This window comes from Anabrus simplex, chromosome 6 (genome assembly GCF_040414725.1).
Source record: "Anabrus simplex isolate iqAnaSimp1 chromosome 6, ASM4041472v1, whole genome shotgun sequence".
In the NCBI taxonomy this organism is placed as follows: domain Eukaryota; kingdom Metazoa; phylum Arthropoda; class Insecta; order Orthoptera; family Tettigoniidae; genus Anabrus; species Anabrus simplex.
The window spans coordinates 283,392,087-283,419,106 of NC_090270.1; the positions used below are offsets into that span (position 1 = coordinate 283,392,087).

At 38.8% G+C, this 27,020-nt stretch overlaps 1 protein-coding gene across 1 annotated transcript in view; it reads right to left on the bottom strand.

Annotated features, from left to right (window-relative positions):
- Positions 1–11,606: 11,606 nt before the first annotated feature.
- Ns3 (nucleostemin 3) overlaps positions 11,607–27,020 on the bottom strand; it is a 156,052-nt gene continuing 140,638 nt past the window's right edge. Inside the window, exons 8-9 of the mRNA XM_067150452.2 lie at positions 11,901–12,010; positions 11,607–11,818 (exon numbers count right to left, since the gene is read on the bottom strand). Coding sequence (XP_067006553.2) covers positions 11,695–11,818; positions 11,901–12,010 — 234 coding nt within the window. The 3' untranslated portion in view covers positions 11,607–11,694. The remainder of the gene's footprint in view (positions 11,819–11,900; positions 12,011–27,020) is intronic.

The following is a 27,020-nucleotide window of genomic DNA, read 5'->3' on the forward strand; positions in this document are numbered from 1 at the left end:
CAAACCTGTCAGATCTCCTCCGTATAGACTCTCTCCTCCGCGTATGCTTGAACTGAAGAAGATTATTGAGAAAATGCTCGAAGAAGGTGTCATCCGACCTTCCACCTCTCCTGTTTTCCTGGTACCCAAGCCCTCTGGTGGCTTCCGTGCCGTTGTGGATTATCGTGCATTGAATCAGAAGGTGGTCCTTCAGTCTATTCCATGACCTGACGTTACACACTTGGTCTGGGTGGTTTTCTGAGGCAAATTTTTTTACTGTACTGGACCTTAACCAGGTCTACTACCAAATTCCTCTATCTAAGCGGTCCATACCGTTACTGCTTTCATTACTGACTGGAATCTGTATGAATTTGTTCGTCTGCCTTTTGGTTTGAACTCAGGTGCAGGGGTTCTAACACGTTTACTTGATTCTATCCTCTCTGATAAATTTAAATTCGTTTTTAACTACATTGATGACCTGGTGATCTTTTCAGAAACCTTTGAAGAACATGTGACCCATGTACGGCAACTTCTTGAACGCCTGAGGAAAGCTGGCCATACCGTTAAGCTATCTAAGATAGCCTTCGCCCAAACTAGTATGTCCTTTCTGGGGCATGTTGTGTCTTCAAATGGAGTTTCCATTGATCAGTCTAGGACACATGCCATTCGTGAGTTTCAGCCCCCCTAAAGATGTCAAAGGCATTGCCTGTTTTGTGGGAATGGTTAACTTTTCCCGGAAATTTATTCCTAATTTCGTTGAGGTAGCTGCTCCTCTCAATTATTTGAGGTGGAAAGATGTGAAGTTCTTCTGGGGTCCTCCCCAACAAGAAGCTTTTGAGAAATTGAAGCTCGCTCTGTCGAACGCTCCTGTTTTGGCCATACCTGATTTTACTAAACGTTTTATAGTTCAGACTGATGCTTCGGGAAAGGCTATTGTTGGTGTACTGTTGTAAGAGTACGAGGATGTACGCAGACCTGTTGCCTGTGTATCCCGATTCCTAACTGACCTTACTCTATTTATGAGTTGGAAAATCTTGCTGTCCTGTTCGCCCTCGAAAAGTTTCGGCCCTTTGTTGAGCATGTGAATTTTGACCTTGAGACGGATAATCAGGCTCTGTCATGGGTGTTGAACCGACCCAAAAGAACTGGAAGGATTACTCGATGGGCACTTCTGATTTTCGCCTTTAATTTTCAGGTTAAACATAAAGGTACGGAGAATGTCATTGCCAATAGTCTAAGCAGAATGTTTGATGGGGAACCTTGTTCTAACGTAAAATCTAATGTTGAAAATTTTGATGAAGATAATGTTGTTGGAGTTAGTGCCATCCTCTCTGATTTACCTTTACTTTACCATGAATTCGAAGATCATCAGAAATCTGATCCTGAATTAAATGAGATCATTAACAAAATTAATAATGGAATTCTAGTAAAGCCTTACTCACTAGTCAAGGGTCTCCTGTGTTGTAAAGGTCGTGGAGAACATTGTTTCAAAATTGTTGTTCCCAAGGTACTAGAACCGATTATCTTCAAGTATTATCACTACTGTCCAATTGGAGGTCATTTAGGGACGTTTAAAACTAGGCAGAAAATTAGGCAATTTTTCATTTGGAAAAGAATGGACAGTGATATCCAAAACATGGTTAAATCTTGCAAAATTTGTGTCATCAGTAAAGCTAGTTTGAACAACCGTGTGGGTTTGTTATCATCTTCACAAGCCTCTCGCCCGATGGAACGATTATCCATCGACTATGTGGGACCAATGGTTCGATCTACTCTGGGGAACACCCACATTTTTGTATGTGTTGATGCGTTCTCGTGGTTTACCTGGATTATTCCCACTAGGTCTACTACTTCTTGGACTACTATTAACTATCTAAATTCAATCTTTGCATCTTTTGGCCCTCCCAAGTTTTTAGTTTCTGATAATGCCAGTGCGTTCGCTAGTCATCTGTTTAAGAAATATCTATTTGAGTTGTGCATCTCGCATGTTTCAACCACCCCATATTACCCATCTTATGCCGAGAGAGTAAATAGAAATTTGAAGTCTGCATTGATAGCCTATCATCACAATAATCAGTCTAAGTGGGACTCCTGTCTGCACTGGTTAGCTCATGCATTTAACTCTGCTATCCATGAATCTCATGGTAAAACGCCCATGTCTCTTATGTTTTCTTATACTCCATATTCCCCAATGTCAAATGTGCTTGGTATTGATGATCTTTTGCCCGATCTGTCTAAACCGTATGTTAGAAAGGTTTGGGATGAAGCAAAGAAGAATCTGTCCGTCTCATATGAGAAAGCCAAGAAAAGGTATAATGTTGGCAATAAACGCACGAGGTTGAAAGTTGGAGATACAGTCTTCATTAAATGTTACCCCATCAGTAAAGCTGTTAACTAATTTTCTGCCAAGCTAGTGCCTAGGTATAAGGTCCTTGCATCGTATTGCAATTTCTGTCCCCAGTATCAATGTTAGTGAGTGATCCGGTTGCTAAAAGAATTAGATGAGTCCATCTGTCTCAAATTAAGCCTGGTTAAAGTGCAGTACATCCCCTCCTTCCCGTCCTTAATGATACTGCTTGATGAAGCACTTTGGCGTTGATATTGACATACAACTGAGAACCGCATTTCAGTGAGCTAATTGAAATTTTATCTCTTTGTTGTTTAATGTAACTGTACCTGGGGGTATTTATTTATGGTGAACGTTTCAGTGATTATTGAACCTAGGTTTCATGTGTTTCTGTCGGTCTCTTGTACTGTTACAATTTTCGGTGTGAGCATTGTGGTTCTGTGGTGTGGGAAATTTTACCACACGACTGTTACTTGGTTGTTTGTTACTACCAAATATATATCTGACCTGTACACCTTATGTTTTTCCCCTTCTGGATTTTGATATTTATTTCTCATGCCAAGTCTGGTTTGGTTGCGAGTTGGATTATGTATTGAGTATTGCGAGTCTGCAATCCGTCATTTACCTGCTCATGCTATGGCATAGCAAATATATTATGATTATGTTTAGTTGATATGTATTGTACCTCTTGTACGGGGTGTCTACTTTCTTGTAGTCACCGGGACTATTGCTTGTTCGATTTTATTTCCTTCACCTGGGTGTTTGTTTCTAAAATTACAAAAAAGGGGTTACCGAGTATTACCTAACCGGGTGGTCGATTTAAACATGGATTATTATCAGTTCATATCTTTGGCCTGCTGCCAGTTTGGTAAGCTTTATCCTTATTCATCCCTTAAAAATTATTCTTGCTCTGTTTTTTAATTCTTCCCTTGTAGCAAAATTTGTTTAGAGGTTGTGTTTTATATCTACTTGTGTATATTATTTTGGGCCTATTATCGGTCTTTGATAATTTACTCTATTTCCATGTATCTTTCACGTTTGGTTTAACGCTTTGAAATTTATCACTACTACTTGTTGCTGATCTGTCGCTGCAGTTCTATGGTCTAGGTTAATCCTTTTGGGTGGTCGTTAGTTATCGGGGAGGTCTGTTAATCTGTGTTGGAGTCAGTAGCCCATTTGCTTCGTGCATGGATCCTGGATCTTTACGGTTTTACCTCCTCTAACTATTGGTTACTGGGCCTCTTCATTTCTAATGGTTGTGTAGCCTTCTTCATAATTGTTCTGGTGACTGATGGTGGTACGCCTTTCCTAAATAATCTCTGTCTAAAACCTTGCATGACTTGTGGAATTTCTGATGTCAAAACTAGTGATCCACCTCATTTTGAAATTTTTATTTGTTAAAAACTACTTTTCTGCCTTTGGTTGAATGAAGGTTATCTATTATTATGCTCACCGATCTTGTGGTATTGATTTCACGCACTACTATAATCACTAAGCTGCTAAAATATTTACTTGAAACTAGTAATCTACTTGTGTATCATATTGTTCTGTACAAGTTGTAGATTGTATATGGGTGTGTTGCCTGTGATCATCTTCCATTTGTTGGTATGTGGCGAAGTATGAGCATGGATTAATAACCTGAGAAGTTTATCTTCTTTTGCCTTAGTGCTTGGTTAGTAGACTGTTTAGACTCTTCGTGTGTTAACATTTCTTCTGTGGGGTTTCTATGAGTCATTATGGGTTGTGTTATAGCACTCTGGTGGGTGGTTAGGCACCCTTGTTGAACCATTGCGTCTTAGTGAAGATGGAAATTAATAATGTAGTATGTATCTGCAACTCGTGTAGTATGGTATGATCTTGGTGAGTGTAATTTGTGTTTACCCGCATAACCTATTGCTCTGATGTCCTCTTTGTTTCCATCAATGATACTGTAAAGTTCAATTTAGATTAACCTACCTCGTATGGTGTTTTTCCCTCAGTGGAATTTTCTAAAATCCGAGGATATTGTCGATTTATCTTCCTATCATTCTGCGTTCTGGTTTGTTGAGCATGTGATTGTCTACCTATGCGCTGTCGTTAATGGCATCATCCTGCTAATTAATTTTGTGATCTCTTAGTGGAGTTACTTCATTCTTCTACGTGTTATCAGGCGAATTCTTGCCACCAACATCGTTACCTACTATGTATATTTAATATTCCCACTCTCCTGTTTGTTGGGAAGTGGTCCTGTTTTGCTTCCGTGCAACAGTGTGTATCTGCGGATATCACTTATTTTTAAAACCGCGTTGTGGCGAGGTCCTTATCGACAATCGGTAGTGTATGATGTTGGGTTTTTGCTCCATCACGTTCCCTGTAGTCATCTAATTGAGGTATCTCATTACCTTTCTTGTCTTAGCTGGGTGTACTATTGTGGAAGGTATGTTTTAGTTTTTTCTTGCAATGTCGGTTGGTAATATGACTCCAAAGTAAGTATCCTCCTGACGCCTTATCTATCTTTTCCTGTATGGTACTTCCCGTCGTGTTAATGGTACTATCTTCCATCCTTGAGTTTATTCCTTGCTTTGCGTGCCTCCGTGGAATGATTGTCGATGACAAACTGTTGCGCTCCCTACACCTGATAGTACTAGAGGTCTCCAACTCATTTTGCCTAGGGTATCCTTAGCTTGGAAAGACCATTACTTTTAACTCATTTATTACTTCTCAAAGCTTGTGCTCTGGTCTGTAGTTGCTCTGTTTGGTGTGTTCATATTTGACACGTCTCTCTTTGCTGGGTTATGTGAGGTCAATTATCTGTGATTTCAAACCCACCTTCCTTAAAGGTTTAATTAATAATTTTGGTTGAATTATGGTAAGTTTAAAAAAAAAAAAAAAAAGGAATGATTGGCTCACTGGTTTGAGGATCTCAGTCGGTCTGTTTTTAAATTTGTTCATACTTACCTTGGCCATCTTGTTCCTGTTTATGTAAAACGTTTTGATTGGGGAATTGTATCTTGGTATATTGTTTTGGTTTATTGTATTTACCTTGTGGTGAGGTAAGTGTTCTCTGTTGGAACATGTTAATTAGTTATCCTCCTTGTGGCTCCCAGTTTTGGTGGGAAACTTTGTCGGACGTTACGCCCATTCTTCTTATTCATCTCCATCGTTTAAAAATGGTGAACTGTATTATTAAAAAAATTGAGGTAAGTTCTGTGATCTTGATATTTGTGTTCCACCTTCAGTGTATGGTGGGTTAACATTACCTTTTTCCCGTGCTGATCTATTATGTATTGTAATCGTGTGAATTAGTGTGCTGTTATGGGTTTGTTAACCCATTTTCCTAGCGTTATTTAGGTTGGTGGTATGCTCTAGACCTGAGTCTATTGACAATATCTCTAAATTATGTTTGAATTATGAGATTAATGATTTGACTTTGATTATCGAAAGGATGTAAGATGCTGCATTTCTTAAAACTAGAAACCCGAAAAACAGTAATTCTAATGAAATGCCAATTTCAATGTTTAATGTTGAATGTACAGCCAGAGAAATCGCTAGGTAGAATTAATTGGCAGAAAGAACAACTGTGGATGCGTTGTGTATAATGTTTCATGAACTCTATAGTAGAAATTATCTTCGGCGAGTAATCATCACAGTGTATACTATTGTAAACAAAATCCAAAACTAAATTGGGAATCAACTAAGTTTGAAGATGTGATTTGAATTAGACTATGTACTACGATCTTCATCGGACCTAATGTGTTTTGTGAGGCTCCATTGACTATAAAGTACTGTGGTGTGTAATCCGTGAATGGATGTTATGTGGAAGCTGAAAATGTGGTGAAAATTGGCGAACTCTGTGTTTAGTATAAGTGGTGATGTCGGACATGATCTAAAAATGGTAGTAAATTTTAAACTACCACCTTATCTCAAACTGCCTTACATGCTGGATATTTTGGAAGTTGGACTTGGTACTTGTGGTCGCTTCGATTTGGAAATTGATTAAAATTTAGTTTATTTCAGACCACTGTGCCATGGGTATGTATATGAATAAGCTGAGCTTCGGGGAGGGAGACTGACACCGAGGTGTCATTATTTATTCTACTTCCCCTCCTCCAACAGTTTTGGTTGTGGGCTAATCGCTGGCTGAAATTTGTATCAAACTATCTTCATTTCTTTTCTTTCTCAGTCCTGTTTAATTTAATACACATGTACTCTGAGCATAAGGCTCATCATCTTCATTGAACCTACGGGAAGAAAAGCACCTTGTACGTGCTGAACTCTACATGGAGCGTTCGTACTACGATGCTCCGCCCCCTAACCAATTAGAGCTCTCTGTGGAGCAAGCTGTTCCTTGCCGATTCTTGCTGTGGGTGAGAGCGGCCATTATTAAGTTGTGTGTTGTTGGGGATGGACCTGTGTTCGGCGTCTCTCAGGTGTGAGAGGTTTTCGGCGTACACCATGGACTTCGGGTGATGGAAATTGTGAAAGGGCTTCTTCTCTTGCCCTCAATATGTTTTAATGTTGTATGTTTATTTTAATTTTCTTTATGGTCTCACCATCAACAATGTGAGTATTAAAATGGCGCTATGGCGTCACCTCAATCCAGCGGAATTTTTCGGCACCTTAAAGAATTTGGTCTCCTTTCGGCTTTCATCAATTTGAGAAACTATTATATGGCGTATGGGACTCTAAGTTGCTTTCTGTTGTAATGATCTCGGCTTTCAAAAAAAAAATGATTTACTACTGGCAATGTAACAATTCGGGTTAATGACTATTTTTTCCTATACTGATCTGGGGTAAAGCTAAATCATCAATTTAATCATGTAGAAAATTTTTGAAGACCTTGTAATGTTTAAATTATTTATCTTTATCAAATCACCCCAACTAGGTTGAGTATTAAATCATTTGAGTTCTAACCAAGAGGAGGGAGGTTTTATTTAATTTTTCTATGTCCTTATTTTAATTTTCTTGGTTCATTCTTGTTCTTTTGGTGTAGTATTATGCTTTCTTCTTCCTTTTACGGGCTACTGTTTCCATGGTAACCTTTGGTATTGCTTGGTACATGGCGTTCGTGCGTTACTGTGACAGCGGGTGATTATGGAGATTGTTGAGAATAAATAAATGTGAAAGAAGATTATGTTTTCTGCTTTCTCGGAGACTACCTATTTGGTGTGACGATTCTAATTATTGTTTGATTTCCCCTTTCCTTAATGAAATTTTGAGCTCGCATTCGAGTATTTTAATTTAAATATTCTGTTTTATTGCTACCGGTGTTAAGTGTCATCATGTTTATTCTATCTGAACTGCTGGTAACCCTTCCCCTTGGCAAGAACTCTGTGGTTACGAAAGTAATTTCAAAGAATAATAATCTAATATTTCCCATTTTCACTGGTATGTTAAGGCCTAATTTATGTTATGAATAGTTCATTTTCTCTTTTGTGCTGGTCGACCACGATATATCATTAAACTTTTCCTTGGTATGTTAATTTTAACTTTTTAAATTTTCCTGTGTTGACGTTTTCCCTGGTAATATTTTAAACAATTTTATTTACTAAATAAAACCTATTTATTTCCTTTTCAAAGAAAATGTTGTTGTTTTAAATAGTTGGCAATTTGATACCAGGTACGTTTATGTTTTTCCACTGGTTTTAGTGAGACACCTTTCCATTACTTCAGGTAAGTTTCCTTCTAGTTTTATTTTGCTGATGCTGTTTGAGGGTGTCTGTTTACGCTTCCCGTTTTGCCTTTTGAAACTAGCTCATTTGTGTACCAGCTAGTTTGTTTCATTAATTTTACTGCCGTTATCGTAGTGGCTGTGTGTTGTCTATGTAACGGGACACAAGGAAGGAAAAAACACACGATTCAAAGATGAGGACAAATTATGCTGATTCCCCGGTGCAGATGCTATATTTTTCGGTTACCATACTGTGCGCATTTTTTACATGCCTTTTACTTGCACGGAAAGTGCCCAACACCCTTAAAACATCGTGGCTTATCGTAACTTTCCTATGACTAACTATCCTGTGACGAGGGGAGGAAGTGTCTTGCTTTCGTGTGCACTGCACCACAGTAAAATGACCTCCACCCTTGTACGATTTCCTGGTTGGCACTTCTCTCCTTTAAAACCAAAAGTCTGTTTGGGGTCGGCATTAAAAAAGAACACTCCAGTTTCATAGGCATTCAGAATATTGTTTGTGCGTATGAACTGATGAGTGATGCTTCTTTGTCAACTGTTGGTTTCGCCAATGTTTGCGGATTCTGGTTCTCCGCACAGTGCCTGTTACGTGATACTGTGGTATTCCTTAAAATGGTGAATGCAAAAGAATTACGATTTCACTCTAATTTAGCAAATATGAAGCACACTGTACACACCGAAGTGAGGAAAAGTGTGGATGTCCCGGAAAACGCGTTCTATCATGACGCGGATAAATTTTGTATTCAAATTATTCTGTAAAATACTAGTTTTTTAAAATAAAAAGGTAGTTTAAAGTTTAAAGTCTAAATTTCGGTAATGGGGCCAATGTTTTCCGAATTATCCGTATTTCAGATTAAACAGTTTAAATAAATGGCATGATTCTGGGAACGAGAGCTTCTTCGAATTAGGCAAGATTTTTAATTAACCGATTTTGAATTATTAAGGTTCTACCGTACATAGCATCGCAACATCTGAATTGTGAGCTGAAGGCCGAGGATCTCTACTGTCAAATAGGGCCCTCGTACTGTCCAACAAATTTTTGGCTTGCCCAATCCTGGATAAGTTTTCATTCTTGGGTCGCAATGCTCATTCAGTATACTCTGCTAACTCATCATTATTTGCAGACTCATCACATCTTCTTGCCATTTCACAAGCATGCTAAAGACAATTCATAAAGTATACACCTAGTTCAAGCATTACAGAATAACAAAGCATAGTGACAAGCTGTAGGCAATAATGGAACTTGTGTCCCTTCCTTGTCCTAAAATAAACAGTTTTGACTCCCATCAGCGATACCAATATACTGTAAATGTTCCGTTATAGGACATCATACATTTTCCAGGGAACTCATTCCTGGTTGCCAGCGTTTCGCCCCAGTGTGCAAAGCTGGGCTCATCAGTGGGTAAACAGCACACCTACCAAGATGCATGGTTAGTGCATACCGTGGAGGCCACTGCGAAGGCTAATTGGAGCCACTGGCAGTGCCAATGCACTATGAGAGAGACTGTCTCATTACCAAAAATTGATGCCAGCCTGGCCATCAGATGATATGGACGTTGATTCCCATAGGGAACCAGAAATATTTGTCCCGAATGAGTAAATTTATAATACCACTACAAATGGTCCATTATTTTCCAGCTAACTCATTCCTGATTGCCAGCATTTCTATATCAACTGATGGCCAGGCAAGTATCAATTTTTGGTAATGAGACGAAGTCTCTCATAGTGCATTGGCACTGCTGGTGGCTCCGATTAGCCTACACAGTGGCCTCCACGGTATGCACTAGCTAGGCGTCTTGGTGGGTGTGCTATTTAAAAACTGATGAGCCCAACTTAGCACACTGGGGCGAAACGCTGGCAACCAAGAATGAGTTAGCTGGAAAATCTATAATGCCCAATAACGGACCATTTATATTCGTATTATAAATTTACTCATTCGGAACAAATATTTCAGGTTCCATGGTTAGTGTGCTGGCCTTTGGTCACAGGGGTCCCAGGTTCGATTCCTGGCAGGGTCGGGAATTTTAACCGTCATTGGTTAATTTCTCTAGCAGGGGGCTGGGTGTATGTGTCGTCTTCATCATAACTTCATCACGACGCACAGGTCGCCTACGGGAGTCAAATCAAAAGACCTGCACTTGGCGAGCTGAACATGTCCTTGGACATTCCCAACACTAAAAGCCATATGCCATTTCATGTTCCCTATGGGAATCAACATCTATATTATTTGATGGCCAGGCAGGTATCAATTTTTAGTAATGAGACAAAGTCTCTCATAGTGCATTGGCACGGCCGGTGGCTCCAATTAGCCTACGCAGTGGCCTCCACGGTATGCACTAGGCATGCGTCTTGGTGGGTGTGCTATTTACCAACCGATGAGCCCAACTTTGCACACTGAGGCAAAACGCTGGCAACCAGGAATGAGTTAGCTGGAAAATTTATAATGTTTAATAACGGACCATTTATATTGGTATTATAAATTTACTCATTCGGGACAAATATTTCAGGTTCTCTATGGGAATCAACATCTATATCATTTGATGGCCAGGCAGATATGAGAAAGTGTCTCATAGTGCATTGGCACTGCCGGTGGTTCCAATTAGCCTACGCAGTGGCCTCCACGGTATGCACTGGGCATGCGTCTTGGTGGGTGTGCTATTTACCAACTGATGAGCCCAACTTTGCACACTGAGGCAAAACGCTGGCAACCAGGCATGAGTTAGCTGGAAAATTTATAATGTTCAATAACGGACCATTTATATTGGTATTATAAATTTACTCATTCGGGACAAATATTTCAGGTTCCCTATGGGAATCAACACCTATATCATCCCATCAATGAAACAATACATTGTATTATGCATTGCAACAAGAGTGCAATTGAGTTCCCGGCAACTTTAGCGTGGTCACATTCCTTGATATTGTAAGAGCTCAAAACGCTCAGTAGTGCATTTTGTGTCAAACTGACAAAATTAATTCAGCCTTTTTGACCATCCAGTATATTTCTGATTTGCTGTTAAATGGATGTATTAACAGAACATCAAAATTGGTATACAGTCTGCCTTAACGGCACCATTTCAGAAGGTTTACAACTTGGTAGCTCAGCTCGCACACTGCTGCTACTACTACTACTACAACAAATAGATTGCATGTCAGTGGAAATAAAATGTTTCCTTTTGTATACAAGCAAGGTCAACCCTTCTTTCAATCCTCCTGCAAACACTACATGGCCAGTATAATATATATTCAACAATTTCAGTTATTTTTCTGATGTTGCCTGCAATTCTCCAAATAAATCTTTGTTCATTCAGCTGTTCATATGAATACATAAGTATGTATCTGCAAGACAGAATGCACTACACATAAAGGCCAAAGAGAGATACTTCCTTTCTTGCTAGCAAATCGTGAGCCAGCCAGTTCTTTTCACGATTAAAAAAATGTCCATGAAAATTATTAGTAATGAAGAAACAGCAATATTCTAATACGTCTACTTCCTGGAATGACTAGGAAGGTGGTTATCAACTTCCAATCAATGAAAAGATTTAAAGAACAGAAACAAATAATTAGGAATGTTAGGAAAAGGGTTTATATAAAACATTTAATTCAAACTAAGTTCAACATTTAATTTATTTTTAAATAAGTACAACAAATTTTAAAACATTTTACCATGTACAAAACAATCATAAAAGAAATATGGTCACTGATCAAGATGTGCATATACTCGACGTAACTTTTCTCTCTTGTTTCTCTTGTTATGGTGGTCCTTCCATGGCTTACTAGAGCCTATACTTTGCATGGATCCGTTCACAGACGTACTTGCACTGAATAAAGAGATGCATGAATTAGAACGGGCACTTGGTTATGGCAGAGATTCTTTACAAGACAAAACAACTTTCAACCTACCTGCCAACAGACTGCACCTGAATATTTGCTGACACACCTTTGCTGTGGACACCCGGGGAAGATTTTTTGAAAAATGCTTGATCCAAATCTTCTCCTGTTATCCTATGGGACTAAAGAAAGAAGTATCCCATTAGTATAAGATTTAGAAAAAAGGGAATTGTGGAGAGTTTTTTTTCAAAACTCAACATTTGCAGCAAACATTTTTCAGGAAATGTGTTTTTTTAATTTTCACTTAGAAGCATATGCATGAAACATTTCAAGTTTTCGTCGATATTAGTTCGAATAGAGACAAACACGGTACCTGAATAGAGCTTGTAGAAACATAAGGTGGATGAGGTAAGATTAGAAGATAATTTTCTCAAATTTTTTCAAAAGTCGATATATGCAAATATTCTGGTAAAATGGGATTTTACATTAATACTCTAAATGAATGATATACTTTTGTTTATGGAATTATTTACTTATTTTTATTTTTGTTATTTTGTGAATAATATTTTTTGAATATTTATTGATTTTTGAGCTCCACTGACATACATTTTATTGGTATTGTAAGATTACAGAATATTATTAGATTCTAATACACTTAGCATCAAGCAATGTAACATAAAACAAAATAAGGTAATAACCTATATTATCAATCCTATTGTAATGAACACATCACACAGGTTAAATTAAAGTTAAGTCTTACAAAATAATACTTAATATTTAAAAAATAATTAAAATACATAGCCATCAGAAGGGTGTTACTTGTCTTCTAACACGACCCTGTAGAAATCCACAGCATCATCTGGTATTTCAAAAAACTTCAAGAGCTTGAACATCCTTCTTTTCTTTGCTCACCATATTTTTCTTTGGTAAAACAGAGGATTTTAGCAATGCTTCATGGCTGGATTTCATTTTCAGAACTTCAACTTCCACTGGGTATGCGAAGCAGGTATCCTGTACTGATACGGAGACTCTCTTATGTCTCTTATTACATGTGGTAACACGTTGACTATTCATTTCAAAGCAACTTAGTTCGTAGTACCTTCTGTGCACTCTCTTTTAGATCTTTGATTTCCCAGTCCCTGCTCAGAATTTTAAGGGCGCCATGCTTCTCTAAGATATCATAGTATTGTTTGGGAGACTGTATGTTCTCCTGTCTTCTGTAAGATTTCTCAATTCTACCGAACACTCTGCCTGGAGCCACGTAGCTGTGTCCCCTAATAGGGAAGAAATGTAGAATAATATTGAATAACGTGCTTTTTTCCAAGAAAGCAGTAAGTGTGGCCAAGATGACACTTTTTGTTTTGACTGCTACAAGAGTCTGAGAATAAATGTATCGTGGTAGGGCCATCTTTGTGTAGTTTCTTTTCTAGGTTAAAAATAAAGTCCAATAAAGCCGAAGCAATTTGGTTGCAACCGCTTCAGGATTCTGTTTCTAGCCAAGTATAGAAAATATGTCTTCCTTTGTCTGCTCCTTTGAGTGAATCAAGATGCAGAGATTGTATAACCACACTTGTCTAGCATAGAAAACCTCACTCACTGATAACTTTAGAATTGGTTGATTCTCTTCTCTTCAAAAAAGGAAGCCGGAAGAAATGTGGCAATTATAGAGGGATCACTTTATTGTCTCATGGTTTGAAAATATTTGAGAAAATACTTGAAAAAAGGCTGAGGAAAATAATAGAACCACAACTACAGGAAGAACAATATGGATTCAGGAAACACAGATCAACTACCGATCTCATATTTGCACTTAGAATTCTGTTAGAAAAGCATTGGGAGAAGGGCAAAGGCTTAACACTAGTGTTTTTGGATCTCGAAAAAGCATTTGATAGCGTTCCAAGGAAGACTATTTGGGAATGTTTAAGAAAGAAAAATGTACCCAAAGGGCTTATCCAGAAAGTTAAAATGCTTTGCAAAGACTGCTGCAGTTGCGTACAGATAGGAAACGGTAATTCTGATTGGTTCCAAACCACTAAAGGAGTGCAACAAGGCAGTACCCTTTCACCGTTACTTTTTATCACTGTCATGGATGAAGTCATGAGAGAAATTAAGCAGAAGAACAATATGGACATCAATGCATTTGCATATGATGTAGTAATTTGGGGAAATACAGAGAAGGAAGTCCAAGAGAGGCTGAACACCTGGAATGAACATTTGAAAGCACACGGATTAACAATAAATAAATCAAAAACTGTTACTATGTCTGTCAACAGGCAGAAGAAAGGAAAAATAATGCTGGAAGGTACACAGCTGGAAACAGTAGACCAATATAAATATCTTGGGTGCATCATTTCAAGTGATAACAGAATACAGCACGAGATTAACAACCGCATTCAAAAATCAGCTCAGTTTTACCATCAAGTTCGGAACCTCCTCTGGAACGAACAAGTTCCCTTAAGATCAAAGCAGACTCTATTCCAATCATACTTCACCCCCATAACATCATATGGCCTAGAAACCTACTCAACACCACAACAACCCAACAAGTGGATAGCAAACTACAAGCCACAGAAATGAAGTTCCTATGAACTATGGTACAGAAGACAAAAAGGGACAGGGTAAGGAATGAAAGAATAAGGGAGGAAGCTGGTGTGTACCCATCCCTGAAAGAAAAAGTGACAAGGGCCCGTTTGAAATAGTTTGGCCATGTCAAACGAACGGACAGTAGAAGGACAGCAAAACAATGGCTACATACAGTCGTGGACGGAAAACGACCGATAGGAAGACCTAGGAAGAGATGGCTGGACCAAGTGAAAGAGGACATAGGAACAAGAGGAGTCAGCTGGGATGTCGTCTTTAGGGAAGAGTGGTACATGGACAGACAGAAGTGGAGAGTGCTCGTAAACCACACCCGGGCAACTGGAGTGGAAAACTGATGGTGATGATTATGATGATGTTGCATGTCAAAACATATCTTGATGACACCTGGGTTTTCTTCTTTCATAATTTGATAAAACTGCTTTGCACGAAGTTTATGCAATCTATAACTTGTCCTCAGTTCATTCTTCTTCTCTAGGCAAGTTTCTGTCTATTTTCATCAGACTAATTTTATAAGTGGAGCATGTATCAGTGCGAGGAGTTCTGAATGACAGATTGAAACACTTATAGAATATATACTTGTATTTTGACAGCGAGCACAGTTTCAATCCAGAACTTACCCTTTCTTCACAGAATGTCTTCCACATCTTATTGACAGAGAAATGATGGCAAGAGACTTTCCTCTGCCATGATGGCTCTCTTTGCATTTATACCTTTTGCTGTGATTCTTAATGGCAACCGTTATGCACTAGTGTTCCTTGCCTGTTCTGTCACCACCTCGATTTTCCTTAAGTAACTTCCCAGTATGATGAAACCTACTAGCCAGATAAGATAATCTGTCCTTTGACATACCAGAAATTCCTTGAAAAGTTGCAGCACAGACAGGAAGTATTTCACCAGTTTTCTTCCTAATGCTGTACTTCACAGAAACAGTTATCTTCTTCCTTGCATTTTTAATGTTCACTACCCTGCGCTGAGGTGTGGAAATGTGGATATACTTCAATAGAAACTTGCCTTGATCGATCTTGTTTAAAGAAGTCACATGATGATGGAATTCTGTGATATCTTCATAGCAGAGTTTAGCATCTTTGAATTGTTTCATCCTTTTAGTTTCTGTACCTCCTCTGTGAACCATGTGACCTTGCCGCGGTGGGGAGGCTTGCGTGTCCCAATGATGCAGATAGCCGAGCCGCAGGTGCAACCATATCGGATGGGTATCTGTTGAGAGACCAGACTAACGAATGGTTCATCGAAAGGGGGGTAGCAGCCTTTCGGTAGTTGCAAGGGCGGCAGTCTAGACGATTGACTGATACGGCCTTGTAATAATACTCAACATGGCTTAGCTGTGTTGATACTGCTACACTGCTGAAAGCAACGGGAAACTACAGCCGTAACTACCTCCCGAGGACATACAGCTCTCTCTGTATGAATGATGTACTGATGATGGCTTCCTCCCGGGTAAAATATTCTGGAGGTAAACTAGTCCTCCATTCGGATCTCCGGGTGGGGACTACACGAGAGGGGGCGATCATCAGGAAGATGGATACTGACATTCTGCGAGTCGGAGCGTGGAATGTTAGAAGTATGAATCATTGTGGTAGGTTAGAGAATCTGAAAAGGGAGATGGATAGGCTAAAGTTAGATGTAGTTGGTATAAGTGAAGTACGTTGGCAGGAAGAACAAGATTTTTGGTCAGGCGACTACCGAATTATCAACACAAAATCAAACAGGGGAAATGCAGGAGTTGGTTTAATAATGAATAAGAAAACAGGGCAGCGGGTAAGCTACTACGACCAGCATAGTGAAAGAATTGTTGTCGTCAAGATAGACACCAAACCAATGCCCACCACAATAGTGCAGGTCTATATGCCTATTAGATCAGCGGATGATGAAAAAATCGAAAGACTATATGAGGAGATAGAGGATTTAATACAATATGTAAAAGGTGACGAGGATCTAATTGTGATGGGAGACTGGAATGCAGTGGTAGGACAAGGAAGAGAAGGTAGTACAGTAGGAGAATTTGGATTGAGACAAAGGAACGAAAGAGGAAGTCGGCTGATTGAATTCTGCACTGATCATAATTTAGTCCTTGCCAATACTTGGTTCAAACACCACAAACGGCGGCTGTATACGTGGACGAGACCTGGAGACACTGGAAGGTATCAAATAGACTTCATTATGATTAGGCAGAGATTCAGAAACCAGGTGTTGGATTGCAAAACTTTCCCAGGAGCAGACGTGGACTCTGACCACAACTTGTTGGTCATGAAATGCCATCTGAAGTTGAAGAAATTGAAGAAAGGAAAGAATGCAAAAAGATGGGATTTAGACAAGTTGAAAGAAAAGAGAGTGAGGGATTGTTTCAAGGAACATGTTGCACAAGGACTAAATGAAAAGGCTGAAGGAAACACTATAGAGGAGGAGTGGAGAGTCATGAAAAATGAAGTCAGTAGGGCTGCTGAAGAAATGTTAGGAAGGAAGAAAAGATCAACTAAGAATCAGTGGATAACTCAGGAGATACTAGACCTGATTGAAGAACGACGAAAATACAAGAATGCTAGAAATGAAGAGGGCAGAAAAGAATACAGGCGATTAAAGAATGAAGTGGATAGAAAGTGCAAGGTAGCTATGGAAGAATGGCTGAAGGAGAAGTGCAAGGATGTCGAAGGCTGTATGGTCCTGGGAAAGGTAGATGCTGCATACAGGAAAATCAAGGAAACCTTTGGAGAAGGGAAATCTAGGTGTATGAATATTAAGAGCTCAGATGGAAAGCCACTTCTAGGGAAAGAAGACAAAGCAGAAAGATGGCAGGAGCACATCCAACAGTTGTATCGAGGTTAAGATGTAGATAATTTGGTTCTGGAACATGAAGAGGTTGTTGAAGCTGATGAAATGGGAGACCCAATTTTGAGGTCAGAGTTTGACAGAGCTGTGAGTGACCTAAATAGGAACAAGGCACCTGGAATTGATGACATTCCCTCTGAATTACTGACTGCCTTAGGAGAAACCAGCATGGCAAGATTATTCCATTTAGAGTGTAAGATGTATGAAACAGGAGAAGTCCCATCCGATTTTCGGCAGAATGTTGTTATACCTATTCCCAAAAAAGCCGGTGCTGACAGGTGTGAAAACTACCGCACCATTAGTTTAGTATCTCATGCCTGCAAAATTTTAACACGTATTATTTACAGAAGAATGGAAAAACAAGTTGAAGCTGAGTTGGGTGAAGATCAATTTGGCTTCAGAAGAAACGTAGGAACACGTGAAGCAATCCTGACTTTACGTCTGATCTTAGAGGATCTAATCAAGAAGGACAAGCCCACGTATATGGCATTCGTAGATCTACAAAAGGCATTCGATAATATTGATTGGACCAAGCCATTTATGATTCTGAAGATGATAGGGATCAGATACCGAGAACAAAGAATTATCTACAGTCTGTATAAAAATCAGTGTGCAGTGATAAGAACCGAGGGCTTTGGAAAAGAAGCACCAATCCAGAAAGGCATGAGGCAAGTCTGCAGTTTGTCTCCTCTCGTTTTCAATGTTTACATAGAACAGGCAGTAAAGGAAATCAAAGAGAAATTTGGAAAGGGATTCACAGTCCAAGGAGAGGAAATCAAAACCTCGAGATTTGCCAATGATATTGTTATTTTATCTGAGACTGCAGAAGATCTCGAGAAGTTGCTGAATGGTATGGATGAAGTCTTGGGTAAGGAGTACAAGATGAAAATAAATAAGCCCAAAACAAAAGTAATGGAATGCAGTCAAACGAAGGCAGGTGATGTAGGAAATATTAGATTAGGAAGTCTTAAAGGAAGTAGATGAATATTGTTACTTGGGTAGTAAAATAACTAACGATGGCAGAAGTAAGGAGGACATAAAATGCAGACTAGCACAAGCAAGGAAGAGCTTTCTTAAGAAAAGAAATTTGCTCACTTCAAACATTGATATCGGAATCAGAAAGATGTTTTTGAAGACTTTCGTGTGGAGCGTGGCATTGTATGGAAGTGAAACATGGACGATAACTAGCTCAGAAAGAAAGAGAATAGAAGCTTTTGAAATGTGGTGTTGCAGAAGAATGCTGAAGGTGAGATGGATAGATCGAATCACGAATGAAGAGATACTGAATCGAATTGGTGAGAGGAGATCGATTTGGCTAAATTTGACGAGAAGAAGAGATAGAATGATAGGACACATCTTAAGACACCCAGGACTTGTTCAGTTGGTTTTAGAAGGAAGTGTAGGTGTCAAGAACGGTGGGGGTAGACCAAGGTATGAATATGACAAGCAGATTAGAGCAGATGTAGGATGCAATAGTTACGTAGAAATGAAAAGGTTAGCACAGGATAGGGTGGCATGGAGGGCTGCATAAAACCAGTCTATGGACTGATGACTCAAACAACAACAACAACAACAACTTGTGGGCAAGTCTGAGTCCATGAATGCACTTAATATTAGGTTCGCTTTTAGTTCTAGCCAGCTTTCGAGGTACTCTTCTTGTATCTAGACTTTCTTCCACCGACACATCCCTGAACCGGCACGCCAGTTTCAGAATCCTCAGATTCATTATTCACACTGTTGTAGAGTGAAATAGTTCCTCACACAGTAACTTGCTTAAAACTTCTCAAGGAGTGAGTTTCATTTTGTCGACGACAATGAGGGCTAATCGTGGGAACATGTGGCACGCAGTTCTAAGAATACATCATTTCAATAAAGGAGTCCAGCGTTCCATTGTTCCACAGAATAACACTTCCGATTATCCATGAGAATGCCACGTGATTAATAGTTAACTGCATTTATCGAGTTTTGCTTTAACTTTCCGAGAGCATATATCGACTTTTGCAAAAACCTAGCGATTTCAACCACTTCTACACACGGCAGATATCGAGTTATGCAAAGGATTATTGCACAGGATGGTGAACAAGGTCAAACTGATAACATTAGCATGCATGACTCAATTTTGAAATTTTTTGCATTTAAAGGAAATCATCCTGGTGGTGGTGCGAACAGCCAAGCTCATGGGGAGGAAGAAAATGATGTTGGTAAAATTATGCTTGAGGAAGTAGAAAGGATGGTAAATAAACTCCATTGTCATAAAGCAGTAGGGATAGATGAAATTAGAGCTGAAATGGTGAAGTATAGTGGGAAGGCAGGGATGAAATGGCTTCATAGAGTAGTAAAATTAGCATGGAGTGTTGGTAAGGTACTTTCAGATTGGACAAAAGCAGTAATTGCACCTATCTATAAGCAAGGGAACAGGAAGGATTGCAACAACTATCGAGGTATCTCATTGATTAGTATACCAGGCAAAATATTCACTGGCATCTTGGAAGGGAGGGTGCGATCAGTCGTTGAGAGGAAGTTGGATGAAACCCAGTGTGGTTTCAGACCACAGAGAGGCTGTCACGATCAGATTTTCAGTATGCGCCAGGTAATTGAAAAATGCTACGAGAGGAATAGGCAGTTGTGTTTGTATTTCGTAGGTCTAGAGAAAGCATATGACAGGGTACCGAGGGAAAAGATGTTCGCCATACTGGGGGACTATGGAATTAAAGGTAAATTATTAAAATCAATCAAAGGTATTTATGTTGACAATTGGGCTTCAGTGAGAATTGATGGTAGAATGAGCTCTTGGTTCAGGGTACTTACAGGGGTTAGACATGGCTGTAATATTTCACCTTTGCTGTTTGTAGTTTACATGGGTCATCTGCTGAAAGGTATAAAATGGCAGGGAGGGATTCAGTTAGGTGGAAATGTAGTGAGCAGTTTGGCCTATGCTGACGACTTGGTGTTAATGGCAGATTGTGCCGAAAGCCTGCAGTCTAATATCTTGGAACTTGAAAATAGGTGCAATGAGTATGGTATGAAAATTAGCCTCTCGAAGACCAAATTGATGTCAGTAGGTAAGAAATTCAACAGAACTAAATGTCAGATTGGTAATACAAAGCTAGAACAGGTCGATAATTTCAAGTATTTAGGTTGTGTGTTCTCCCAGGATGGTAATATAGCAAGTGAGATTGAATCAAGGTGTCGTAAAGCTAAAGAAGCGAGCTCGCAGTTGCGATCAACAGTATTCTGTAAGAAGGAAGTCAGCTCCCAGACGAAACTATCTTTACATTGGTCTGTTTTCAGACCAACTTTGCTTTACGGGAGCGAAAGCTGGGTGGACTCAGGATATCTTATTCATAAGTTAGAAGTAACAGACATGAAAGTAGCAAGAATGATTGCTGGTACAAACATGTGGGAACAATGGCAAGATGGTACTTGGAATGAGGAGATAAAGGCTAATTTAGGAACGAACTTGATGGATGAAGCTGTATGCATAAACCGGCTTCGGTGGTGGGGTCATGTGAGGCGAATGGAGGAGGATAGGTTACCTAGGAAAAATGGACTCTGTTATGGGGGGTAAGAGAAGTAGAGGTAGACCAAGACGACGATGGTTAGACTCCGTTTCTAACGATTTAAAGATAAGAGGTATAGAACTAAATGAGGCCACAACACTAGCTGCCAATTGAGGATTGTGGCGACGTTTAGTAAATTCATAGAGGCTTGCAGACTGAATGCTGAGAGGCACAACAGTCTATAATGATTATGTATGTATGTATGTATGTATGTATGTATGTATGTATGTATGTATGTATGTATGTATCGAGTTTTGGAATAACGCTCCTCAATTTTACAGCCTAGTCCAGGGATGGCAAACCCATGACGCCATGTAACTAGGTGACACGTGAACAATGCTTGTGTGGCACGCCACACAACATACTGACATATTTTAATAAATTTATAACATGTAATAAATAGGTCAAAAATCTAGTAACATAGCATATTTTAACATTATGCTTTAATAAACAAGTCACAATTCTATGGCCATATTTATTACAAATTTTATTAGGTTAAATCCTAAATGTATCTTATTCTTAAGATGCATTTGTTTTTCAAATAATTTTCACTGATGTTTGCAAAATAAAGTCATGAAACAAACCATCGAATGGATTTATATGTAGTGCGATCTTATATCTAAACGAAGTTAAATACGGGGGGGTTCATGATGATTCTGGTGGCACACTAGACAGTAAAAAGTAATAAACAAGACCTTAACTGGTATGCTAGCCAGAAAACGATTTGCCTTCCCTGCCTTGATCCATCTATACCATTCAATTTTTGCTGGTACCTAATACCTAATTTGCTGTTTAACCCACTCGCTGCCCCAGTCATTTTCATCAATTTTATACTTGTTTACAAGGTTAGATTGAAACTTTTAATATCTTACAGCTTGTAAAGAATATCTTTAAGTCTGATCTTGTTTGATTTTACAATACATTGAAAAACACAGACTCCAAAGCAGTCCACAGTAGCACACATACGCATGCACTGGCAACACACTGACAACTCCTGTTCAGACTCCAGTGGGACACTGGGGACTGAAGTACAACACTGACTCACTTTTCATGTGTAGCCTCCTTTTTATATCTTGGTGATAAAGGTACTGGAATATTTGGGATTCAGCTCAGAGACTGAACATTTTCTTTGCACCTTCTAGAAAGTACACAGGGAAACCAGCCCTCCAGGCTCCCCGGTCTGACTCACTAGTCCCTTCCAGGAAGTACCGAAGGGGGGTTACTACAGAGTGGGCATGTAAAATTATATATTAAGAAGTCTTGAATGGAACTGCCTTAATTTATTTACTAATTTTTTATTCCCTGTGTGTCTGAGACAATTTTCATGTATCAAGTTCTCACCATGACTGACTCTTCAATTCCATATTACATGTTGCTTAAATTCACAGCTAAATCTAGCACAGGGTAATCACCAAAAAGATAGATTATTTTGTTAGTGGTTTAATGTAGCATTAACACATGGAAGTTTTTTTTTTGCATTTGCAAAGATGGGCAAAGTATAAGATTGGGAAGGAAGCAGAAATGACTTTAGTTAAGGTACACCGAGTGAGTTGGCCGTGCGGTTAGGGTCATGTAGCTGTGACCTTGGATTTGGGAGATAGTGGGTATGTTTAATACTATAGTTTCTTTGATATTCAAAGATTTACATTTCTTTTTCACAATGTAGACTCATTGGTCTATTTTAAGGTCTGTGAAAGCATGGTTATCATCTATGCTAATCTATACTAATATATAAAGAGACTGTGGGTTTGTATGTATGTATGTATGTATGTATGTATGTATGTATGTATGTATGTAACAGGTAATCTCAGAAACTACAGGACTGATTCTGAAATTTCTTTCACCATTTAAAGGATCTTATTCTGGTGACTATAGGCTAGGTACCATCCCGGAATATTAAGGAGTTCTCGCAGGAACTGTGACTGAAGGATAAAATGGCAGAAATAATAAAATCTGACAGTTTGTATGTTTGCCCATATGAGTTTCTTTACGCAAGACTGATGGACCTGAAATTCGGCACGCTTCGGTTAGCATACAGGCTATTTATTAGTATTCTATCTTTTAAGTGGACCACATAGCAAAAGAAAATGTGAAGCAAGTCTAAGTAAAACATACATCTGGGACTCTTAAAATTGAATACGCCGCCTAAACAGTCACTCCTGTTGAACAGTAGAGCACAATAGGTGTACCTGAAATTGAATTTTCCAGAAAAAAGTTTATATGAATGATCTTTGTATCTCTAATAGTTTAAGAGAAAAACATGTGTTCCTGTGTTTTGGTGCATGTTCCTTAGTATCTTGATCTTGCTTTCTTTCATGTAAGGTCTACCCGACAGACTGTGCTCAAATTTGGGAAGCATATAGCTGGAACATTCGGTTGAGAATTGTTGAGGAATGTGAAAACAGGTTTGTGCCTTTAACCCAATGAGCAGTACTGCCATCTATTTATGGCACTCCTGCGTGTTGCCCACAGGAGTACTCAATGTTTGTGCCTGAACAGTACCGCCGTCTATTCACGTTTCATCTTGAATGTTTGAAACTGTTTCCCGATATCGTACTGGTGGGATTTTACAACAAGGTTGAGGGATGTTTGACATATTCAGATTTTGTATGTTCTGTGATGTTGTTCCGTTCCAGCATCTGTAGTTACATAACCTAACTTCTTACGCAATTGTGTTACAAATCACGACAAAACTCAGGAACTGTTTTTTATGGTTGTTTCCTGTGAGTGCATTGCATGACTATTCCTTGACAATACACATTTTTCTTTTCACTCATCTCTGGTTTCCGTAGAAACACACTCTGATAGTAAACAAATGGACGTGGTAATGTCAGGATCGAGTTGACGATGTGGGCTTGCTCTGGAAGATATAAGTAATATTTTGACTAACGAGGAGTCTGACAATGAAATTGATATTTATATATATATTTATGATGGTGAAAGTGATTGTATTGTGTCCGATGAGAGTGCAATTGGTAATTCCTTGGAAGACAAAATGGAAATTTAGGACGAAGTGCAGTGCTCCGCTGTTGCAAAGAAGGCTAAACTGTCAGCTGTTCAAACCGAAGGAAGAAAGTGGAGTTCTGTAGGCAGGTTTCTTCCTACGATTCCTGCTCATTTTGTTCCATCGAATTCAGGTGATAGAGATAATCTTCATTTGAACGATAATGACAATGATTCAAGACTTCAAGTGTCGATTTTCAAGGAAGTTGATCGTAATATGAATTTTATAGTGTCAGGAATGAAGAAGTACTACTTATTTGTTACGGAAAATATGGACGTAAAGGAAAAGTTGAAGTTACATAAGTGGCAAGGTATAACCATGGAGACTAATAATGTTTTCCTGGCAACTGTTCTGTTGAAGAAAAATAGGATGAAAGCCTAATGATCAACAAATAAATTAATCGAAACTCTGATGTTTGGTCAAGTGACCTCTAATACCAATATAAGTGGTCCGTTATTGGATATTATAAGTTTTCCAGCCAACTCATTCCTGGTTTTCAGCATTTCGCCCCCGTGTGCTAGGTTGGGCTCGTCAGTTGGTACCTAGCACACCTACCAAGACGCATGGCTAGTGCATACCGTGGAGGCCACTGCGTAGGCAGTGAGACAAAGTTTCTCATACTGCATTGGAACTGCCGGTGGCTTCAAGTAGCCTACGCAGTGGCCTCCACGGTATGCACTAGCCATGCGTCTTGGTAGGTGTGCTAGGTACCAATTGACGAGCCCAACCTAGCACACGGGGGCGAAACGCTGGCAACCAGGAATGAGTTAGCTGGAAAATTTATAATATCCAATAAAGGATCATTTATATTGGTATTATAAATTTACTCATTCGGGACAAATATTTCAGATTCCCCATGGGAATCAACATCTATATCAAAGTGACCTCTCTAGACAATTTCTCACCTCATTCTAAGACTACTTTACTTTTCTGTCAACAATCTACAACCCCCAGGTGACAGACTACAAAATTAGGCCCATAATAAACTATTTCAGAGAGAAATTCCGATCTATATTTATCCCTTCCAAAATAACTGTATTGATGAGAGGCTAGCTGCTTAGAAAAGTCGCCTAAAAAAGGAAACAGTACATTCCATCAAAGTGACACAGGTTTGGTATAAAGGTGTTTATAGTTTGCGACTGTGAAACTGGGTTTAGCCTTTATTTTATTGTTTATAATGGAAAGAATATGGAAATTGAACACGATGAAAACCTCGGAGTGTCTGGGTGGGTCCCATACCCTAAAGACATTTTGATAGATGAAACTGTTGTAAAGTAAAGTCAAGTCAGTGTGTTGTAAAGGATACAAACTTGATCACGTATAGAGTTTCTCAATTTTACTATTCCTTTCATTACTTTAGAAAAATATTTTCTATGCCACTGATTTCAATTAAATTGAAGTTATCAGTCAGGTACTGGAAATTATGTAACTTCATTAATAGAGAAAAGTTAGAATTAAAACAACTTAAAATTAAGAATTAAAAATTTTCAAGAAAAATTCACTCCTGGCAGCCTGTAAGCGTTACCAAAACCTCATCAAGAAAACTCGCTCCTGGCAGCCTGTAAGTGTTACCAAAAACTCACTGATCAAAAGATTAAAGGTGGTAGAGAGTGGTAAAGACCCATTACATTATAACACAGAAGTAAAGAGACTAAGGAGGTGCAGGTTGGAAAGAAATAGAGTTAGAAATGGCTGTGGAAGTAAGGAGAAATTGAGGGAACTTACTATGAAATTAAATCTAGCAAAGAAGTCAGCTAAGGATAACATGGCAGCAAGTATAATTGGCAGTTATACAAATTTTAGTGAAAAATGGTAGGGTATGTATAGGTACTTTAAGGCAGAAACAGGTTCCAACAAGGACATTCCAGAAATCATTAATGAACAAGGGGAGTGTGTATGAGAGGATCTTCAACAGGCAGAAGTATTCAGTCAGCAGTATGTAAAGATTGTTGTTAGAGGAATAATGTCCAGTTACAGGAGGTGACTAACAGTAAAGATTAAATTTACCTAAGATAACGACGACCTTTACAATAAGACACTGAAAACTAGAAAAGCGTCTGAAATTGATAAGATTTCTGGGGATATATTAAAGACTGGGTTCAGATATAGTACCTGAAGTACTTATATGATTATTGTTTGCATGAAGGAGCTATACCAAATGAATGGAAAGTTGCTATAGTAGCTCCTATGTATACAGGAAAGGGTGATACACATAAAGCTGAAAATTACAGCCCAGTAATGTAAGCTTTGGGAAAGAATTCTTTCTTGATTATATTAGACATGCTTGCAAAATTAATAACTGGTTCAACAAAAGGCAGTTCAGGTTTAGGAAAGGTTACTTTGCTGAAGCTCAACTTGTAGGATTCCAGCAACATATAGCAGATATCTTGCATTCAGGTCAGATGGACTGTATCGAGATTGACCTGCCTGCGGCATTTGATACGGTGGATCATGGAAGATTATTTGCAAGAATGAGTGCAATTGGACAAGACAAAAGAGTGACTGAATGGGTGGATATATTTCTAGAAAACAGAACTCAGAATTAGAGTACACAAAGCTTTTTCTGACCCTGTAATAATTAAGAGGGGAATTCCTCAAGGCAGTATTATTGGACCTTTATATTTTCTAATAATAATAATAATAATAATAATAATGTTATTGGCTTTACGTCCCACTAACTACTTTTATGATTTTCGGAGATGCTGAGGTGCCAGAATTCAGTCCTGCAGGAGTTCTTTAATGTGCCAGTAAATCTACCGACACGAGGCTGATGTATTTGAGCACCTTCAAATACCATCGGACTGAGCCAGGATTGAACCTGCGAAGTTGGGGTCAGAAGGCGAACGCCTCAACCGTTTGAGCCACTCAGCCTGGCTTTATGTTTTCTTATGTATTTAAATGATATGAGTAAAGAAGTGGAATCGGATATAAGGCTTTTGCGGATGATGATATTCTGTATAGTGTAATAAATACTGTAAGTTACAAGATTGTGAGCAACTGCAAAAATGACAATGTTGTGAGATGGACAGTAGGCAATGGTATGATAAACAGGTTATAAGTCAGGTTGTGAGTTTGATGATGATGATGATGATGCTTGTTTAGAGGGGCCTAACAACCAGGTCATCGGCCCCTATGGTATGAAATGAGACTAAATGCGATTACAATTTAAAAATAAAAAATTCA